The sequence below is a fragment of the Eucyclogobius newberryi genome, unplaced genomic scaffold (genome assembly GCF_026437365.1).
Source record: "Eucyclogobius newberryi isolate DKJ021-1_F unplaced genomic scaffold, fEucNew1.0.hap1 SCAF_8, whole genome shotgun sequence".
Classification (NCBI taxonomy): domain Eukaryota; kingdom Metazoa; phylum Chordata; class Actinopteri; order Gobiiformes; family Gobiidae; genus Eucyclogobius; species Eucyclogobius newberryi.
In genome coordinates, this window is record NW_027316500.1 from 22,330,950 (window position 1) to 22,349,825 (window position 18,876).

An 18,876-nucleotide genomic window follows, 5' to 3' on the forward strand; every position below is an offset into this window, starting at 1 on the left:
TCACTGAATACTAAACAGCATCATTTTTTTCTGAACTGAAGATATTTATGATAATTACCCTGGCAGAGTCACTTCGCTCAGTGACTGAATACAAGCTTGCCTGCCAACCTCTACTCTGCAAAAGTAACTGCTAAAACAAGTGAGATGAGCTGATTTTTAACAGATGAAGTGATAATTACAATTCTCCACTTAATAAGGCTTTGTGGCATGCATGTCCATTTTGTTCAAAAGACTGGGGACTGGGTGCTATTACAGTAGCTGAGACTTTGTTAATTAAGCAGCCTTTTAAAATGACATGCAGCGCTGGCAGGATTTAAGGATGATAAGATTGGTGGAGTAAAACTGAAAAATCATATCTTAAAATGTATAAACCCACAGAATGTGTCAAAGCGTCTGATAAATCAGTGCATTGTCATAAAATTGCTCATGTTAAACAATTGAAAGGAAATGTGAAGATTTTACCAATTACTTAAAAAAAAACAAAAAACAACATTTAAAGGTGCAACTTTTCCAGTGTGCATCATGAAGCTGTTAATGTTCCACATTTTGCCATTACAATGCTCTAGCTTCCATGTATTTAATTACAGGTGATTTAATGCTCACAAACTGCGAAAAACATGCATTCTTAAAGTGAGTGGGCTTGCCTGTCCACAGGTCTGAACTGTCAGATGGCCTGATTGCGTTTTTGTAAAGTGACAACCTTGTTGTGACGGTTGAGAAGCATTTAACCAGGTTGGAAACTGGAAAAAATTTAGTCATTTTTCGGCTATTAGTAGTGGTTGATTTTTGTTGGTTCTTTTCCCCAAAAATACAAGTAAAAGAAGATAAGATAAGATAAGATATTCCTTTATTGTCCCACATGGGGAAAAAAGCTGTGATTTACATAAAAAACAATAAGTAAGACATTTTGTTCTTAGCATTTCCCAGAGAAAAGAAAGCACTTACTTGAATTGTTCCTCCAAATATAAACAGATCAATTTGTCTGGCGAAGAGACCAATAAGATGAAAATGTTGCTTGAATTTGAAAGGAGTTGGGAGAACTCAAAACTCAAAATAAGTACTAAATATTATCACCAAGCTTATACTACAACTATCACTACTGCAACTAAGTAATAGTTCAAATTGGCTCTCTATTTCTTTATTTTTTTAGATTGGCACAACAAACATGGACATGCCAAGAATGGCTAATTGCCCTTTCTATTGCAGACAGCAGCATAGATGAGCGAGTGAAGTGTCACCACACTTTTGATAGTGAAGATTTAACTGGTCTTTTTTGACTTATCACCTTTTATTACAGTGCAGAGGTGGTAATGGGATACCATTTGTTATTTTCACATTAGGCCTGGTCTTGGGTAATTGATATCATCCTGAGATCACAGGTTTTTTTTGTATTATTTTGATGGGGCAACATGTTTATGACAAATGTTTTGAGTTGATTCGTCACCACGTCAATAGTCCAAAGGTTGCCAAAATATGCATTTTTTCTGCAATGGGAAAGATGGATTTCTGTTGGGTGACATCTCCTTGCACTATATGGCGGCTGTGTTTTTTCCAGTGTTTTTGGTGTTCAGCTGTCGGTGGCTTGTTTGGGAGTGCGGGGGAGCAGCGGTGGCAGGGTGGCAGAGGTCTGGGTGGCGGTGACAAATGGCACAAGGTTACAACAGCGACTGGATTTAGCACCTGCCTCAGAGCCATCCTTAGCTCACAAGAGATGACAACATACTACTACTTCTGCCTTTAAATCATGGGCTATTTTATATGTCAGTGAGAGGTTTGTGGTCTCTTGTATTGTGGTAGATAATTATTACTTTGGATTTACAGTATAAGTACCAATATCCACAATATACAAATATGTTATATTAATGCTAACATTAGGGCTAACATTAAGGCTGAGCATATATACATATATAAGATAAGATAAGATAAGATATTCCTTTATTGTCCCACATGGGGAAATTTCATTGATGCAACGCCGGTAGATACAGAGGTAGATACAGAAGAGAAGAACAGATCACTTTTATATATATCCCCAAAAAATCTGAAATCTTAAAACCTTCATTTCTATTCATTCAATTTAACAGTTTTGCCGACATGAATCATACATTTTGTCCGTGCTTAGTGATGGAAAACCAAAAAAAACAAATCTATTGGCCCACACTGGCAGACACTCACAATATTTCCCATATTTATTTGACATTGCCAGCGTGACAGGCGTCTCCGGGATGGGCACATCGCTTTTAGATTGATTCTTTCCCATGTTTGACCGTCCCTAGACTTTAACGCGCTATCTGCCTCTGCACACGTCTGTGCTGAGCGCATGTATCTTTTACGGTGACTCTCTCGTCGACGCCTCCACCTTATGTGTGGCCCTTTTTGTATCTTTAAACAACAGACCTACTCATGTTCACACCTCTATGAACAGGTTCTGAATTGCATTGATTTTACATTTTTTTCTTCTAATCTAAACAATCTAATCGCAAAGATTCTAAATGTTTACCAGAAAAATCTTAAATTGGTATTTTCCTTGTAAACAGTGTGAGCGTGTTCTCTCCACAGAACTGGGGCCTCATTTATAAAAGCCACCCTCTGTGCCATCCATTTATAAATGTTACATTATTCACAGGACTTTGCTCATCTCTGCGCAAACTGAGACCCTCCTGTAAGTTCTGGGCACGGTCTGGAGAAACGGGAAAAAGATTCAGGTTTGATTCAGGATATCATCAGCAATTACATTTTCAGCATACAGTTACAATGATGTTATTCAGAAAGATAATCACATTTCAACAAAAGTTGGCCTATAAGCACAGAGAACGGCTGTTTATTCCACTCATTATTCTGGACAGCACCTGACATGCATGAAGCCACATTCCCGGTGCTCTCACTCAGTCTGCGCTGTGACCATATCAGTCTGTGTTTGTGACCCAACAGAGAAGATCTTCTGAATCTGTGAACGGATTTATGAAACAACGAGAGAAAACTCCTTCAGATGGAGCACATGAGTGAGATTTGGTTTAATGAAGCGCTGAGACAAGACACGTTCATGTGTTCGTGGGCGCTGGAGTTTAGATTGATCAAATGATCCAACCCTGTTTATGACATGTCCACTGACCATTCTGACCGCCACGTGCAGATATTAATGTGTGTGAACAGGGCCATGGTCAAATCTCGTTCAAGCATTAGAGTCTTAAGCACAACCAAAACAATATCTGCAAAATAGCCTACTAGCTGAATAGCAGCAGCATGCAATAACTTTAATGGATGGGTGAGCAGTCTCGGGGGTCATCAATATTTAGTGGATAACATTTGCGCGCAAAAGTGGAAAACATTTTTTAAATAACAGGATGCAAAAGGGATTTTCGAACCCCAGTCTCCCAAATGAAGGTCAAACAACAAGGCCTACTGAGCTAAACTCCCACACCAGTAAATAATGCTGAATGGACTAAATGGACTGATTCTATGTAGTGATTTGTGATGTTGTTAAATTACTGTTGAATTATTTCAAACTAATGTCTGATGATTATGAACATGAACAAAGCCTTAGCTACAAACACAGACTTGTCTCTAAAAGATAAGAAAGATTTAAGTCTGTTTGTTGAAACTTGGCACTGCTGTTGCTTCACTGGTTTGAGCACAGATCCATGGGTCTGAGGCTGTGTGGTCCTCAGAGCGCATGTGCAGACCTCTAAAAGAAGCTGATGTCTGCTCTGGTTCTAAAAGCCATGAGAGCGGAGCATGAACGGCCCTCTGAAGACAGTTACAGACTGAGCCGCTGCTTGAGAAGAAGAACTAAGCTTCCGAAGCAGTACTGCTCAGCAGCCTGTAGAGGCCACTAAAAACACCCTAAATTACAGCCAAGGTTCAGCAGCAGAAGTGAGTGGAAAACAGGCTTATTTGAATAGTATTTTAGACCAATTGAAATATAGTTGTGAAACACGGTCATTTTAGAGTTTAATGTACAATCACTGCTTGTCTTGATTGCACTGACCGCTTGCCACAGCTGAATAGAATTAATTATAGGTGACCAAAACACAATTTATTCTGTCATTTTAAAAGTTTATTTGAGAAGGATGAGTCGTTGCAATCACTTTTATTTGTATTTGTCATAACGCCTTTGATGTTATTGTTGCTGCGTGCAGTGTCTCCTCCTTCTCTGTCAAACCCACGGCTTATATTTAGCTAAATCTCATTCATAACTTTGCATCGTCCTTTTATGGCATTTTGGAGGTGTGGAAAGGGCGTGTCACATACGCATATTCCAGCTGCAGGTGGTAATTTAAAAGCACTAATGACATGGTGGAGAGCGCACGTAGTGTTTTATAAAGCAGGAGTTTGCCAGCAGGTCATGGCATCCCTGCAAAGCAAAAGCGGGTGGCGGACCCTCTACCAGAAGACTTAGTTAGTTTACCTTCAAGTTAACAATCATAAACTCTCTACATAACTGAATTTAATTTGTGGTAATGGACAGTAAATGGACAGTAGTTAATCACATCACAACCCTACTGTCTGGACCCACACGCCACAACAGCAGCAGGGGTGTTAAAGTTTCCTCATCGCCTCCTCTGCACCACCACCAATAGCAAAGTCTCTGGGGGTTTTCCTTTAGTTGACACATCTACCTGCCATGCTCAGGCGCCCGAGTTCATCCACGCTTTGAGCTTTTAATTGCATGTCACTCTTTCTCCGAAGTGTTCCATTTTGTTCAACTGTGTACATCTAATACATTTTCAATTCACACCCTCCTATGTATTTGCCATATCAATTTCACAGCAAGAAAAAAAATGCCTCTTCTTGTGTAATCACGTCCCTCTGATATGAAATCCCACACAGTTAGCATAGCAGTAATAATAAATGATCCGTGATGAGCTCACCTGTAGATTATGCACGCACTGTTTCGGCAGGTGTCGCAGTTAGCCGTATCCTGACCGGTCCTATACGTCAGTCTGCAAAAAAGAAAAAGAAAAGAAAGATAAATACCAAGAGTGGTTACAAGTTTTTTCTTCATTAGGGTACAAACGCAGCCGTTCGCTATGATTTAATTAAGTGAACATATTTGCTTTTACATAACTGGATTAACTCGCCTGGCCTTGACATAGTTTTGCAGATTTCTGCCTCTGTCTTGAAGGAGTATGTGGAGCAAATTGCTGAATAAATTTGAAATGATTCATAATTCATAAGTCAATATTGCATGACACTTACATGTGCTTGCTTTTAATATGGAATGATATAACATTTGAATGTGTCCTGCTGCCAATGTATGCCCATGTGATAAGAGATCCAAAGTGAGAGCAGAGCGAATCAGAGATTTCACATGGTCTGGAGACCGCACAGACACACACATGATAAAGTTTATTGTTGAACTAAGCTTAGGAAATGTAATTCTACAGAGTGTGAATTCGTAACCCTTCTATAATGCCTCAGGAGAACATAGCGATTAGCTGGACTTTGGCCTGTTATATATTCTTCAAGGGAACTATTTGAACATACACACACTGTACTTTTTGCTTATTCAGTGTTATTTGCTTATATCCACTTATTTCCATTCCAGCGCTGATACAGAGACACATAGACACAGCCAAAAGGATATTGAATTATAGTATTGTACCGGAAGATGAATAAAATAAATTGTAATGAAGATTTTATGCCTGGTAGGTCCTGAGACAGTCCTTTTGGTTTTTGTAGTAGGGTCTAAGGACAGGTGATGCTGGGACCATTTGCTTAATTCCTGTGAACATTGTTTAATCTGCTTTTTCTGTTTGATTGTCGCCCAGTGATTTTGGGCATTACAAAAATTAAGTGAGTTGAATTAAAGTAGTATTATATTGTTACTACAGGCACTGTCTGCACAACTACTAACTTTGCTCAAATACATGTTATCATAAGGAATGTATTAACATTAATATTCTCTTTTATAATTTTCTTGTAGAGAATGTTTAATGCAGCAGACTGTTGGCCTCAGATTTGAAGACTCAGAAGTTATTGATTTATTTTTGTCTTTTTTCCCCGTAGGTATATTGTAAAAGCAGCACTTTGTTTCAAAAATGAAACCAATATGCACTGTTAGCATCTAATAATACAATACTTTATTTCTCAGTAACATGGAAGAGTAGTCCGATGTGTCACTGTACTACACTTAGTATGTGTGGGCTATGATAGGGCTGATTCACCATCTGAAAGAGCTGTTCTGCACACACTTTAAAGAAAAAGAAAATCCTACATATGAACAGTTATGTGCCAGAGTGTCTCCTTTAAAAATGTTTGCGCCCTCATTTTGGTTAAATGATGATACATTGTCTTGGCTGGTAGAAGTATAGTTTCTACTCCTCCCGAGTGGTTCTGGCCCCACAGTTGATCTGCAAATGGAGGCGCATCAGTCCCGGACTACAGCCTGTCCGCCTCTCCTTCACTGTGGTTCTCCCCGAGGTTTCTACTTTTCCCACAGGGTTTTGTAGTGTTTCTTTGCCAAGGAGGGTCAAAGGACAGAAGAGGCTGGGACATTTTAGACATTTGCTAATTTCCTGTGAACATTGTTTAATCGGCTTCTCTATTTCACTGTCGCTCTAGGGGTTACAAAAATGAATTGAATTGATTTAAATTTATCCCATTGGCTGCAACTGCAACAATCTGTCAAGGACTTGGCACATTGTTCTGTTGTTTTATAATATGCGATGTGTGCAGAACATTTTCATGGGAGACAGCGCATATTGCTGTTAGCCAAACAACAAGCCAGAAATAACTGTATTCCCCTATTTGCACCATTGGCAGGACAGATATCTCTTGTGTTTACAGTGAAGCTCAACTCCCAAATGTAGAGGGCGCTCTTGGCACAAAAACAAACTAAAACAGGACAAAACATCCTGGAGGCATATGCACATATCCAACTCAATTTACTGTGGACGTAATGACCACACAAAGTGCACAATGAGACACCGAGAAGATGAATTACCTCTCTTGTGTTTATGACATACTCTGCTGCAGGCTTCTTTTATCATAATGGAACTCCACAATGGCCAAATGGTGAATGTAAGGTAAATGGAGACCTGCGCCCATAGTTAAGTACACCCACAAGCTTCTATCACACATTTATCATCCTACATTTCATTGTAAAGTACAAACAAAATGTATCTAAATCCTACTGCATGTCTGACTGCAGTAGAATACTATATGCGATGGGAGGGGTTGTGCATGTAATTGCCGGTTGTCACGGTAGCTCCTGGACCCTGATGGATGGTATGAGGTGGGTTTGGACCACGACACAAGAGGTGACCTGAGAGAGGGAGAGAGGAGGAGGAGGAGGAGGAGGAAGATGATAAGGAGGAGGGGGGGATGGGATCGAAAAGGCTGATGGGAGATCAAGGTCAACAGGTTTATTCATCCTGTATGTCCAAAGCAAGTGTCGTTAGAACAGCTGGGGATGAGGACGGTAAACTCATCTCGACGACAAGGTCTTGGTCACTGCGTCAGAATTTAAAGAGCTATTAGCTAATGATCGGGGGGTACATGATGGCAGGATATATTCATAATCATTCTGTCTGGAACCTTTTTTTTATTTGCATGAGCCCTAAATGGAGCCAAATAGAGTTACACGGTCACCTCACTGCCAAAATGTCTAGGGTTCAAGTCTAAATTGAGTCAAGTTTCCGGAAGTAGTTATTAAAGCTGGTATTATTTAGACTAATGTTTTTCAATATTTTTGGAGTTGCTGCACCATCCACTAAAACATTACCAAATGATTGCAATTTGAAGAAAAAGTCTAAAGAATGTCTATGTCACATTCAGGTTCATTGGATTTTGCAATATTTTTGGGTCTTTTCTCCATCAGAAGTTTGCTCAGGATGCTCCAAAATGCCAAATCCTATTAAATAATCAAATCAAAGGCACACCGGACAATTCCTCAAGGCACACTGTTTAAAAATCTATTATTTAGACGAGGGAACCTAAATTAGCAATAGACTTAAATGGATCTTAATTGTTTCAGTGAATTGTTCCATAGCTGTGAATATCACAAGATCAGGTCTGCAATTAACTTGACCAGGACTCCCAAGCAGAAAAGATATTACATCTAAATCGGAGCTTCCAGGCTCAATAAACTGGCCTTACTGCCCAGGGTTTCCTCACACAACAACAGACCCACAATAAACCCAGAAATCTTCAGTCACCGTCTATATCAAGAATAGGCAGACATTAGTGAACAAAATCAATTTGCATTTATACACTTACTGACTTACCATATTGTTATTATTTTTTGAAGTACCAAGTTTTCCACAATAGCAGATAGTGAATAATACATGTAAAGGACAATAAAGCATTAACTTATATTAACTTAACCTTGGATATTTGCTAAAGATTGGATCAATTTGCTTATAGAAACTCAAGGTCAACAGCACAGTTCATAACAATGTCAATATCCCAGCCATTGTATCATCATTTATTACGCCTTCCCTCATAATCGAAGCGTATTACTCTAACTTCATAATCAATGTGTATTCTCAGCACGGGAGACCGTCTTTCCCTCTCTCTTCTCTGTATGCGTGAACCCAGTGCAATATCACACTGATTCATTGCCGGTACCTCGCAGAGTGGAAAGAATAACTGCACCTTTGAAAGTCGTTTTGGGAGCGGACTGTTTGCTGGCACAGGTTCATGGGCTTTTGTATTTCACACGTCAGCTGTCCTGGGATACGTCCTGTCCCCACCCTTTGAGATCTACTGTCCCATCCCCTCCCCCCCAAACCAAACTTCTCCTGCTCCCCTCTGTTCCGCCCGGGTGTGTGGCTGGATAATATTTTTAAGCTTTTATTTATAATCTGTAAACAAAAGCTTAAATCGAGGTCAGGACCCATTATCTAAATTGATGTGTGGAATTTAATGCATTATAATTTGGCTTTTGGAGAAGGTCATAAAGGACACTTTTTGGCTTTAAGGGGAAAATGAGTGTATAATACAAATGTGGTGCTAGCTCACTTTTTGTGCTGGGATTCCGGACAGCTTTTCATCAAAAACAAGCCAAACTCTCAAGCTGATTTATTCATGTCACATGTTTTGAAGGACCTCGGGCTACACATAACTATTCCAGTTTTTATCGCTCAGAAATCCATGGATAGTCAAAAAGGTCAAAAGAACCTATTAATTATCAGTGTGGGAACCACTAAAGAAGTTTGGGAACCACTAAAGTAAATAAATATACACACATTTTGAAACAGATTATAGTCTTCCAAACTGATGCTGCCCAGTTTTCCCATGGAGTTTAATGGATGTAATAAAGCGCAATTTTTTCTAAAGCTGAACAAGTCAATTTGAAATTGGCTGGAAATTATTGGGCACTTTTGTTTGTTTGCCAAAGACATTGTCTCCAAATAAAATTATACTTTCTTCTCACTAATTGTTTTTGCGTTTTACAACCTTCTGCTTTTACAGTTTTTAGTATCCCTGATGTTTCCACCAGCCTTCTTTCAGGTGCAATAAACCCAGTGAACTGTATCTTCCTCCGAGCAAACAACAGACAAAATAACAGGCTGATGAACACTGTGAATCATTTAACAGCTTTAGACTCACACTTTTACCCAGGAACAAACCAAAAACCCAAAAGAAGCAGAGAAGAGTGAATGGTGCTCGCTTAAGTGCCACTAACAGCCAGCTCTTTGAATACAGAGCGCCTGAAAGGATGTGGTACTGCTGCTTCATTTGTAACGCGTGAATTCTATTAGCAGAAAGCCGCTGTAGAACTACTTACTTAGCAAGGGACACCAAGTATTAAACACCATCTATCTAGGGACGAATTAAAAGTACACTGTCCAAGAGTTTATTTTGATAAAAAAGAACATCGGAACTGCTCTAAAAATACTAGTCAACTTCTAGTCTGTGTTATATTTTAGTTTTAGGAGAAGCTTGTAATTCAACATTGACAAGTGTTGTAAATAGTCATTAGGAGTGTTTTTGTTGCGTCGTTGGACCCACAAAAAAACACAACATTGATTTTGAATCTGATTGCAGGCCATTGTTAGCAGAGTGCTATGGTCCACTATTATCCAAGATTAAGGTAAAAGTTTACGCTACTTTATCGGTCCCGGTTGGGGAAATATGCCCACTATGTTTGACCCATCGCTCAATGTCAGGAGCAGTGGGCGCTCAGGACTACTTTACCTGAATTATTTTGCCTATTGTGCATATTTTTGGTTTGATCTGGGAAATCAAAGTGCCCATAGAAAACCAATGCATGCACGAGGATAATAATAACTACCTGTAATGTAGTTTGGGGATTAAAGGGGCTACAGAGGATTTTCTGATCTGTGATTGTACCAAGCATATACTGTAGAGATTCATGAACAGAGGGACAGTTCAAAGGCAAGCACTCTTGTATAAAGGGGCAGTAATAATTTGGCCTCACAGCTTGGGCAGAGATCTGTGAGTGGTTCTGACATTTTGGTTTTGCTTGCGTCACCCCCATGTGCGTCATGACATTCTTCTTTTGTCCAGCTAAAAAAAAAACATTAAATAACACTGTTTTTGTCATAAGTCTTCATATGCCTTCAAGCTTAATATTAGAGTGCAGTATCATTATTTTCATTAAGAGTACTTAGTTCATACCTGTTTACAATACCTGTACCTGAACAATATATTTTCAACAAGAACAGTGGGAATAGTTTGGCTCCTCTGCGTTTATGGGTTAAGAGTTGGAACATTAGCAGAAGATTGTGAGTGAGTGTCAGGGGAGCTCTTGAGATGTGTTGCAGGGAAATATCCATCCCTTATCTAAGTGGTCCATAGGAGCCGCAGTGGTAAACGATGGGTGGATTACAGTTCATCCATCAGACAATTTACTGTAGTTTGAAGTCATTTTTAACAGCATTTGACCTGGTGCGTGTCTCCCTATTGAAGGATCAATAGATGTTCACCAGTTGGCATCATGTAGTGCTTTATGAAGCTCCTCTGTGTTTTTAAAGTACATATACATTACATTATGCAGTTAACAATATTTGACTTTGCTTTATTGTCACAAATGGAGCTCAATATACTAAGTGTTTGGCCATATTACTATCAGGGTTCACCATGCGGTTCACACGCTTTACTTGAGATCATTTTCAAGGACTTTTCCAGAAAAGTTGCAATCTGTTGATTCTGTTACATTTAGGCATTGAGTTGGGCAGAACAAGTTTAAAAAGCCCATATCTATAATTATTAAAACTTTTAAGTTTAATTAGCTCAGTTTGGATTAATTCAACATCAAATGAGTGCTGATGTATGCATTCAGTTGTATTTTCACATTTTACTTATTGCATTACAACTTGGTCCCTGGCAGCAAGCTCGACAAAGCTTGTATAAACAAGCGCTCAAGATATTAGATTAAAAAAAACCTGTGTCACATCATTATTGTATTATTGTCAAGAAATATAAAATGTTAACTTTTGAATATGTCATCCTCTAAGCAAATATTAGTCTAATTTATAAGATTTTTCACAACCTGGTGCCTCCACTTTTAAATGTTGTTGTGAGCTCCTGTGATGAGGCAGGAGTTAGAACAACCAAAGCATTCAACTGTTTTAAATTCAACCTTAAGAAGTGGCTTAAAGGTGCCATAACGGTTCCCGGTTGCTGCATCAATTGCCTCATCAACCTTCACCATTGTGATAACAGTAAAGAGTGCGATATCATTAATGAAGTTTTGGGCCTCTTTGAGCCGTGTTTCCTCGTAAATCGAAGCAGAAAAACTCCGGGGCTTGTATGAGGAGACGAGCCTGCAGCAGCGCGGAGCCGGGGGGAAGGGGGCGGGAGGCGGGAGGGGGAGGGTGAGGGGGGATGATGACGCACGCCTGTGGTTATGACGTGGTCCTGTGAACACCCCCCGTCAGTTTGGAGATTCGAGGAAAGGAGATAGTCTGTAATATAGCTAAAAACTGCGGGAATCAATCAAAAAAACACTCTGGGTACATATATGAAGCACAAATAGCAATGTAAGAAGGTTAAAAGTTCTGAAAAGTCGATTTTGCATGTTATGGGACCTTTAAAGATAAGATTAGGGATCACCTGAGCAAAAACTCAAATATTTATTGTCAACCACTCAATTTTCTCATTTGAAAGGTTGCACAAATAACAATGGGAAATAAGGATCACACATATCTTTTGTCTGGTGTAGGAAATACATTGTATAATATAACTTTAAAACTGACTGTATATATACATTAAATGTGTGATGAAAAAGTCATATCTCACAAGCTAAAAACAAAACCAAAGGGGGAGTAGGGGTCTTCTCCCAAAACATGTCGTACAATATGGGTGAAATTTCCTCCATTTTGGGGGTTTCAGTTTAAAAAAAAATATTCAACTGCTCTTTTTACTGTGCTGATCACAATATCATTCACTATTCATTTAATATACAACAATACAGCACGGGTGAAGAATGAAGGACAAAATGTATTATTTCCAGGACATTCAGCTTTTTGTCTCATCTCCCATGCTTTTCAATGTCTAGAAAATGGCCAAATTATTTCCCAGGATTTACAGAACGAGTCTTATTTTTCATGAAGGTGATTTGAACACAAGATTACATTGTCCTTGGTTTATACGGCCATTCTCTATTGTTCTTTCACACTTAAAATTCCACTCTGTTTGGCTGCCCATCCATGGACAAAGTGAAAAATGAGCGCACATACATCCAGCTCCACCTCTGCTGTCGGACTACACTGTTTCTCCATAATAGCAGATGCTGTTATGCGAAGATGAAAGGCAAAGTGTTATGAGGCCGCACTAATTGGGCCTTTAATGGAACTTCCACTGCGGCCCACTAGGGTGCCTTGTTCTGGAGCTTGCACGGCTGACGCTTACACAATTTTACTTTGTGGAGCTGTGGGTTTTCGATATAGACACATACAATGATCCTTACCAATGTAACGCTGCACAAATCAGGCCGAGGATAAGAATAAGCTATTAGACTTTTATGACGCTTGTTAACTAAACCTACATGGTGTGGTGAGGGTGTGCTGGTTTTTCGATTTATAGCGCCTTTCTGCTTTAAAGAAGTAATGATTTAGATCCAAACTATTTCAGTTCTCGGCGGCTTAATTGTAATTTATACCAATATGGCTTTCAAGCAATTTGGAGATTTGGGGAATTTGGGCAAGAATGAAATACTGCAGTAATCAATCCTGCATAAAGGCAATTTATTTCCCTTCCGGCCAGCCAGCTAACCTTTGGTTTCAAGGAGAATCATCTTCTCTGTGAACAGTGAACTTTTATGTGAATAACTCACTGGAGACATTCTGTAACTGGCAAGGAATCAAACATATTCACACCATTATTTGCTTGATGGACATTTGGCTGACATTTGCTGCAAGAACTGTACAAAACAACAGCCAGGATAGTCTTGTTACTTACTGTGGAAGACACTTGACTTGAACATATGGAAATGCCCAATACCAAGTGAACTGGTCTGGTATTTTAGTTTACAGCTCGTAGTGGGAGCCCAGTTTTAGTCTTATCTGTGGTTGCCTGACAGCTGTGAGCACTTCACTATCAATCACCCAATAGAAATCGGGTTGGATTGAAATGTGTTCTGCCATATACTGTGTGTTTACATCCCCTCCAAGTGAAGAGAAACGTCCTTCTTTGCATCTGGATCGTCCCATTCAAGGGTTTGCATTTGGTCTGAGAACTCAAATGTTTATCCAAATCCGTAGATTGAGAATGACAGAAAAAAAGGGGCACACGCTCTAATATTTGGTAGGACCACCTTTAGCTTTGATTACAGCACACATTCACAGTGGCATAGTTTTGATAAGCATCTGCAAGATTAAATTAATACTAACATATTTCCGATGACATCAGGATTTGTCTTTGCACATGGTTGTTTCAGAATCGAGAAGCCATTCAGTTGGGTTTAAATACCATGTTGCAAGTGAAAGATCATCACTCATGAAGCAGTTATCCAGTGGGAAGCTCGTACCGGCTGTGTTTGCTCAGTTGAACACAAATGGCAACCTTTTTTTGGACAGGCAGTGTCAGCATTATTGTCCTGCAACATTCCTGCTTTAAATTATAATCACCAACATTTATGCGTGAGAGTGTATTCATAGTATACGGTATGACGATTATTTTTTTTAAAGGTGGTAGAGGATTTGAATTTCCCTGCATAAACCACTATGCTCTCTCTAATACCACTACTTCTTCCACAGTATTTTCTTTACAAAACGTGCTGTTTACTCACCCCTCTCTTTGAGCCTCTCCCTTCTCCAGCTCCTGTATGACTCCCAGTAACACCTTGATGGTCTCCTGGCTCGAGTTGATGAGCGTCTCCATGGCCTGCAGCTGTGCTTTGATATCACTGTCCCCGCTCGCTGTCCCAGCAGTCTCCCTCCGGGCCGCCCTCTCGTCCCCTGTGGGAAATCCCGTGCCCCCCTGTCCTGTCTGCTGAAGTTTAGACGAAGCCGAAGAATGCCTCGTCCTACAATGCCCTTGCGATTGCACTGAACATTTGGCACTATGCGGAAGTGTCTGAGAAAGCTGTTCGCTTAGCTGTCCACTCTTTTTCCTCTTGCAGCTCATGGACGGACTTCCTAAAGACTCCACGTGCGTTAATGAATTCCATGCGACAGGTCCGGAACCCTTCGTTTTGCCGTCGGAAGCAAGTTGGCGTTTGGAAGAGGAAGCACTCCCGTCCGTCTCGTCTTTGCCTTTGTGTTTGGATCTTGTTGTCGCGGGAACGTGGCACTCCGATTGAGATTTGGACGGAGGACTGCGTGGATGGCAATCGTCGGGGAATTGTGAAGATTCTGGACATGACGGGCCATCCAGGCAGTTGGCACTAGAAAGGATATCCTCGGTGTCGCTGCTGTCGTCTGTGTGGTGGAGCAATACTTTAGTCTGACACACAATCTTTCCTTTGACTTTGGAAGATTGCTCACTTGTTTCTCCATCCTCAACGGTTTTTATATCACTCAAAAATCCATTATTTTGTCCTTTATAATTCTCCACCAAAGCAGTATGTTTAAAAGTATGCCCCTTCTTCCTTTCAAAGGGAAAAGTCTTGTATCTTTTGGTAAGGTCCGGTGATGTCTGCACACCAGTACTTTTAGTTACATTGGGGATAGAGCGTCTGGCAGGCATTGTCATATATTTCCTATGTCTTACTTTGCAAGAAATTGATCGAGAACGCCTTCGCCTATGTTCATTCTGGGCTTCGCAGATGTCCGTGAAGCGCACTTGTAAAGCCTTGTTCCTCTTTTTCACCTGCGATTTGCCAGATTCTGTGCCGGACTCTGCGTTGAAGCTGTGCGACTGGGCCGTCTCACAATCGGACTCATCTGAATTCGACACAACGTTGCATTTGGTGTCCTCCTTGCTCACCATATTTCCTGTAAAAGAAAAAAAACATATCAGTGTGATTAGTTAAAATGTATGAATGAATGGGCGATACTGTTTTAAATTTATTACAAGGGCTTGATTTTATCACTTTCTTTAAGCCAAATTTCAGACATATGCCATAAGAAATGTTCATGGCTAATCCACGCCTGATTGTGTAAATAATTCCCAATTAGACAAAACTTCTCAAATGTGTATTCTTTATTTAAGCAATTATGAATCTAGTTAGTCAAATCTATCTTGAATTCTCTGATGAAAATTGCATTTGCCATTTTATTCAAATTCACATGCTTAATTTTGCTTTATGCATTGCGTTTGAAAATCATGAACTGAACCACATTTCTGGCCCTACGTCACAGCCTCACAGATGAGCGTGGGCAGTGAGCTCTGAAACAGCTGTCCGCCTTTCGGTTGGCTTGAGTTGACCTTTCATTTGACAGCTTCATAATAGAAAATTTACCAGAATTTCAACCAAAGCAAATATTTTGAGTTTGTAGTATGGCGAGTATAGAGTGCCTTATGGCAAAGTTTGTAGATTGCTTTGGAGGAAATTTGAGATTATAATTTCACAAACATTCACAGCCCCAAACCACTCACCAAAATAACAGGGAAAGATAGAATAACCTTTCCTCAACAAAATGCCTGTTTTACTGAATTACTCACAACTTGAAATAATTGTTCCTATCCACCCCTCTTCACTGCAAAATTTAACATAACACCCTATTACAATCAATGAAAGGATTCTTAATCAAGCAAACAACGCCAAGTGTAAAATTGTGCAGCCAGCCTTCCTTATTTGTGAAGATTGGGAATAAACATTTTAAGTTTAGCTTGTTTTTTTTCAGGAGAAGACTCTGAGTTAGTTTCCTGGACCATGTGTGGACTATCTGTGCTGAGTTTGCATGTTCACCCTGCATCCAGCTAGGTACTCCTGGTTAAAGTTTATAATAATAATAAGCATTGCATTGAGGTTGTATTGAATAATGGGTGGTAGACAAATGTCCCTATGTTAACATTAAAGGATACAGTATTATGTCAAATCGACTTTCAAGAGCTTTGACTATGAACATGTATTCAACGGTGTTCCCTCTTTATTTCTTTGGATTTCATCAATCCAATTCAACTTGTTTTGTATAGCAAATTTTACCAACTCAAAGTCTCCACAGAGTACAAAACAAGCATAATTAAAATGTGTTAAAATATGTACAAACCAAATTAAAACAAATTAAAGACAATATAAAATGTACAAAATAATAAAAGATGGTCAAATGACCACACAATTCTCATGCCGGGTGAAATGTCAGTCAATGAAAGTGCGTTTTAAAGACTTAAAAGCATCAACTGAAGCTGCAGTCTTTATCTGGGGAGGCAGAGCGTTCCAAAGTTTTGGGCCGACTACAGAAAAGGCCCAGTCGCCCCGGGTTTTGTGACAAGAAGTTGGAACTGGCGCTCAGACCTCAGCGAGCGCACAGGAGTGAAGGGAACAATGAGGTCTGAAATATACGTGGGGGCCAGTCCATGAAGCACTTTAAAAACAAACTATAACATTTTGAAGTCAACTCTAAAATGAATGGAAGCCGGTGCAGTGAGAACTCATAGTTATAGTTTGATTGACAGGAAGACAATGAACTCATTTCTATTAATAAGCTGTCTTATATCAATATTGCGGGATACAATGACCAAAATGTATAATAATGATCTGCATAGTTACAGTTTAATACAAAATAAAATAGCTTATTTAACCTTAATGTTAAATCCTCTTCTGCTTCTATTTAAAAAGCACAGAACAGTTCATATCTACACAACCGTATGCAAACCAAATGCATAGAATGGATCACAACAAAGCCTCTCTGCAGTACATGGTCTGCAGAGAAATGCAAACAAGCCCATAGCACAGTAAATAATGAGGGGACTCCATGCTGTGATCTCACACTAGGGCGCACTGTCATTCTGCCATTGCAGGTAGGACAGCCCAACCGGCATAATTCAGCTGCCGAGGGGCATTACAGTCTGTGCGCGACTTTGGGGGGGAGGAGGGAGAGTCAGCAGAGGAAATATGTAAAGAGCAATTTATTAGGAACATCCTCTCCTCTCAAATGCTTCTCTGCTGTATCATAGCAACAACATAAAGATTATCATCAGAAAAAAGAAATGGCTACGTATTAGAACTGTTCAATATGTGATACATGTGACCTATTTATCTGCAAAATATGCGTCAAAGATGAAGGCTGAGTGTTGTGCTTTTGAAGCGCGTATGTAAAGTGTTGTGTCACATTTCTTGATGACAAATGTGGTTTCCAGAGTGCAACTTCTTGGCCTGGATTAGTAGAAGCACTTAGCACTGGCACATCTGCCCCATATCGCTCAACTGTTGGACTCCAGTTTAGAGTCCTTAGAGGTTGAGTCAAAAACTAGAGAATAGACTTCAAAAAGTTCAAGTCTTTTCAGAGACAAGTTCAGTTAAATGCATTATTCTGAGACCTACAAAATCGTGAGTGGATTCAAATTTAAATCAATGTCACTTTCCGAACTGTGTGTTTATGGCTAACTAAAACTACACATTTAACTATACCTTAACTATACGTGTCCTGTCTTCACAATTTCCAATGGGCATAACTGACAGGCAGATTAACTCATGGAAGAAACACACAACAAACATGGCGACTTACAGTAGGAGTAAAAAATATTGGAAAATTACACAGAGGACGTCAGAAGAAAGAGGACCGATTCCTGCCAAATCAACAAACAAAGCTTTAAACTGTTCAAATCTAGGTTATTTATTTTATTCTGAATGTTAAAAGGAAATTTGAGGAACTCATGCTACAAATGTGCTGGAATGTCTCAAATTTGGGCATGCGCTTGTCCCAGACGTTCCAACATTCAAACATAAGGAGTAGGAGGGACAGGACAAGAGTTTTGTGGCAAAACCAACATTGATGCATTGGAATACTAGTTTTATAAACACTGTACATAACATTACAAACAGGCTTTTCTCACAAAGCATTAAGAGTAAAATGCAACACTGAACATGGTAAATTGTAGAAAAAATTCAGTTGCATTGCCTAGACTTTTTACAAAAACAAAACGTTTCGACTCTCATCCAAGAGTCATTCTCAATCTACGAATCGAGTCTGGGAACTCAGGTTTTATATCCTCCTCCGTGTAAGCCCTGCCCCCCGGGCGGGACCTCCTGATAAAGGGAGCTTTTAGTTTAACTTGAGATGCTCTTCTTTGTTTACCAACTGCCCTGTAATGGAATCTACATCCTACTGTAACCTGACATTCACTCCCTCCTCACTGAGTACCTGATTAGCATCAAAGTACCCCGGGCCTCTCCCGCTCCAGGGTTTCAAGACACTATTATATATGATCTTTTCTCCCTACTTAGAATCTTCACCTCACTGTCTTCAAGCAGGGAGAAAAGGAGGTTTGAAAGAGGTGTTAAGGAGGCAATATTTGTTAAAAAAAAAAAAAAAAGAGACTCCTTCTTTAAATAGAAATGGAGGATTAAGATTCAACTTTTCG

At 39.7% G+C, this 18,876-nt stretch overlaps 1 protein-coding gene across 1 annotated transcript in view; it reads right to left on the reverse strand.

Moving 5' to 3' along the window:
• The window catches only part of insyn2ab (inhibitory synaptic factor 2Ab), a 51,064-nt gene that overhangs the window by 16,456 nt on the left and 15,732 nt on the right, over positions 1-18,876 (reverse strand). The window contains exons 2-3 of the mRNA XM_072436652.1: positions 14,198-15,344; positions 4,869-4,940 (exon numbers count right to left, since the gene is read on the reverse strand). Of these exons, the coding sequence (XP_072292753.1) occupies positions 4,869-4,940; positions 14,198-15,339 (1,214 nt within the window). The 5' untranslated portion in view covers positions 15,340-15,344. The remainder of the gene's footprint in view (positions 1-4,868; positions 4,941-14,197; positions 15,345-18,876) is intronic.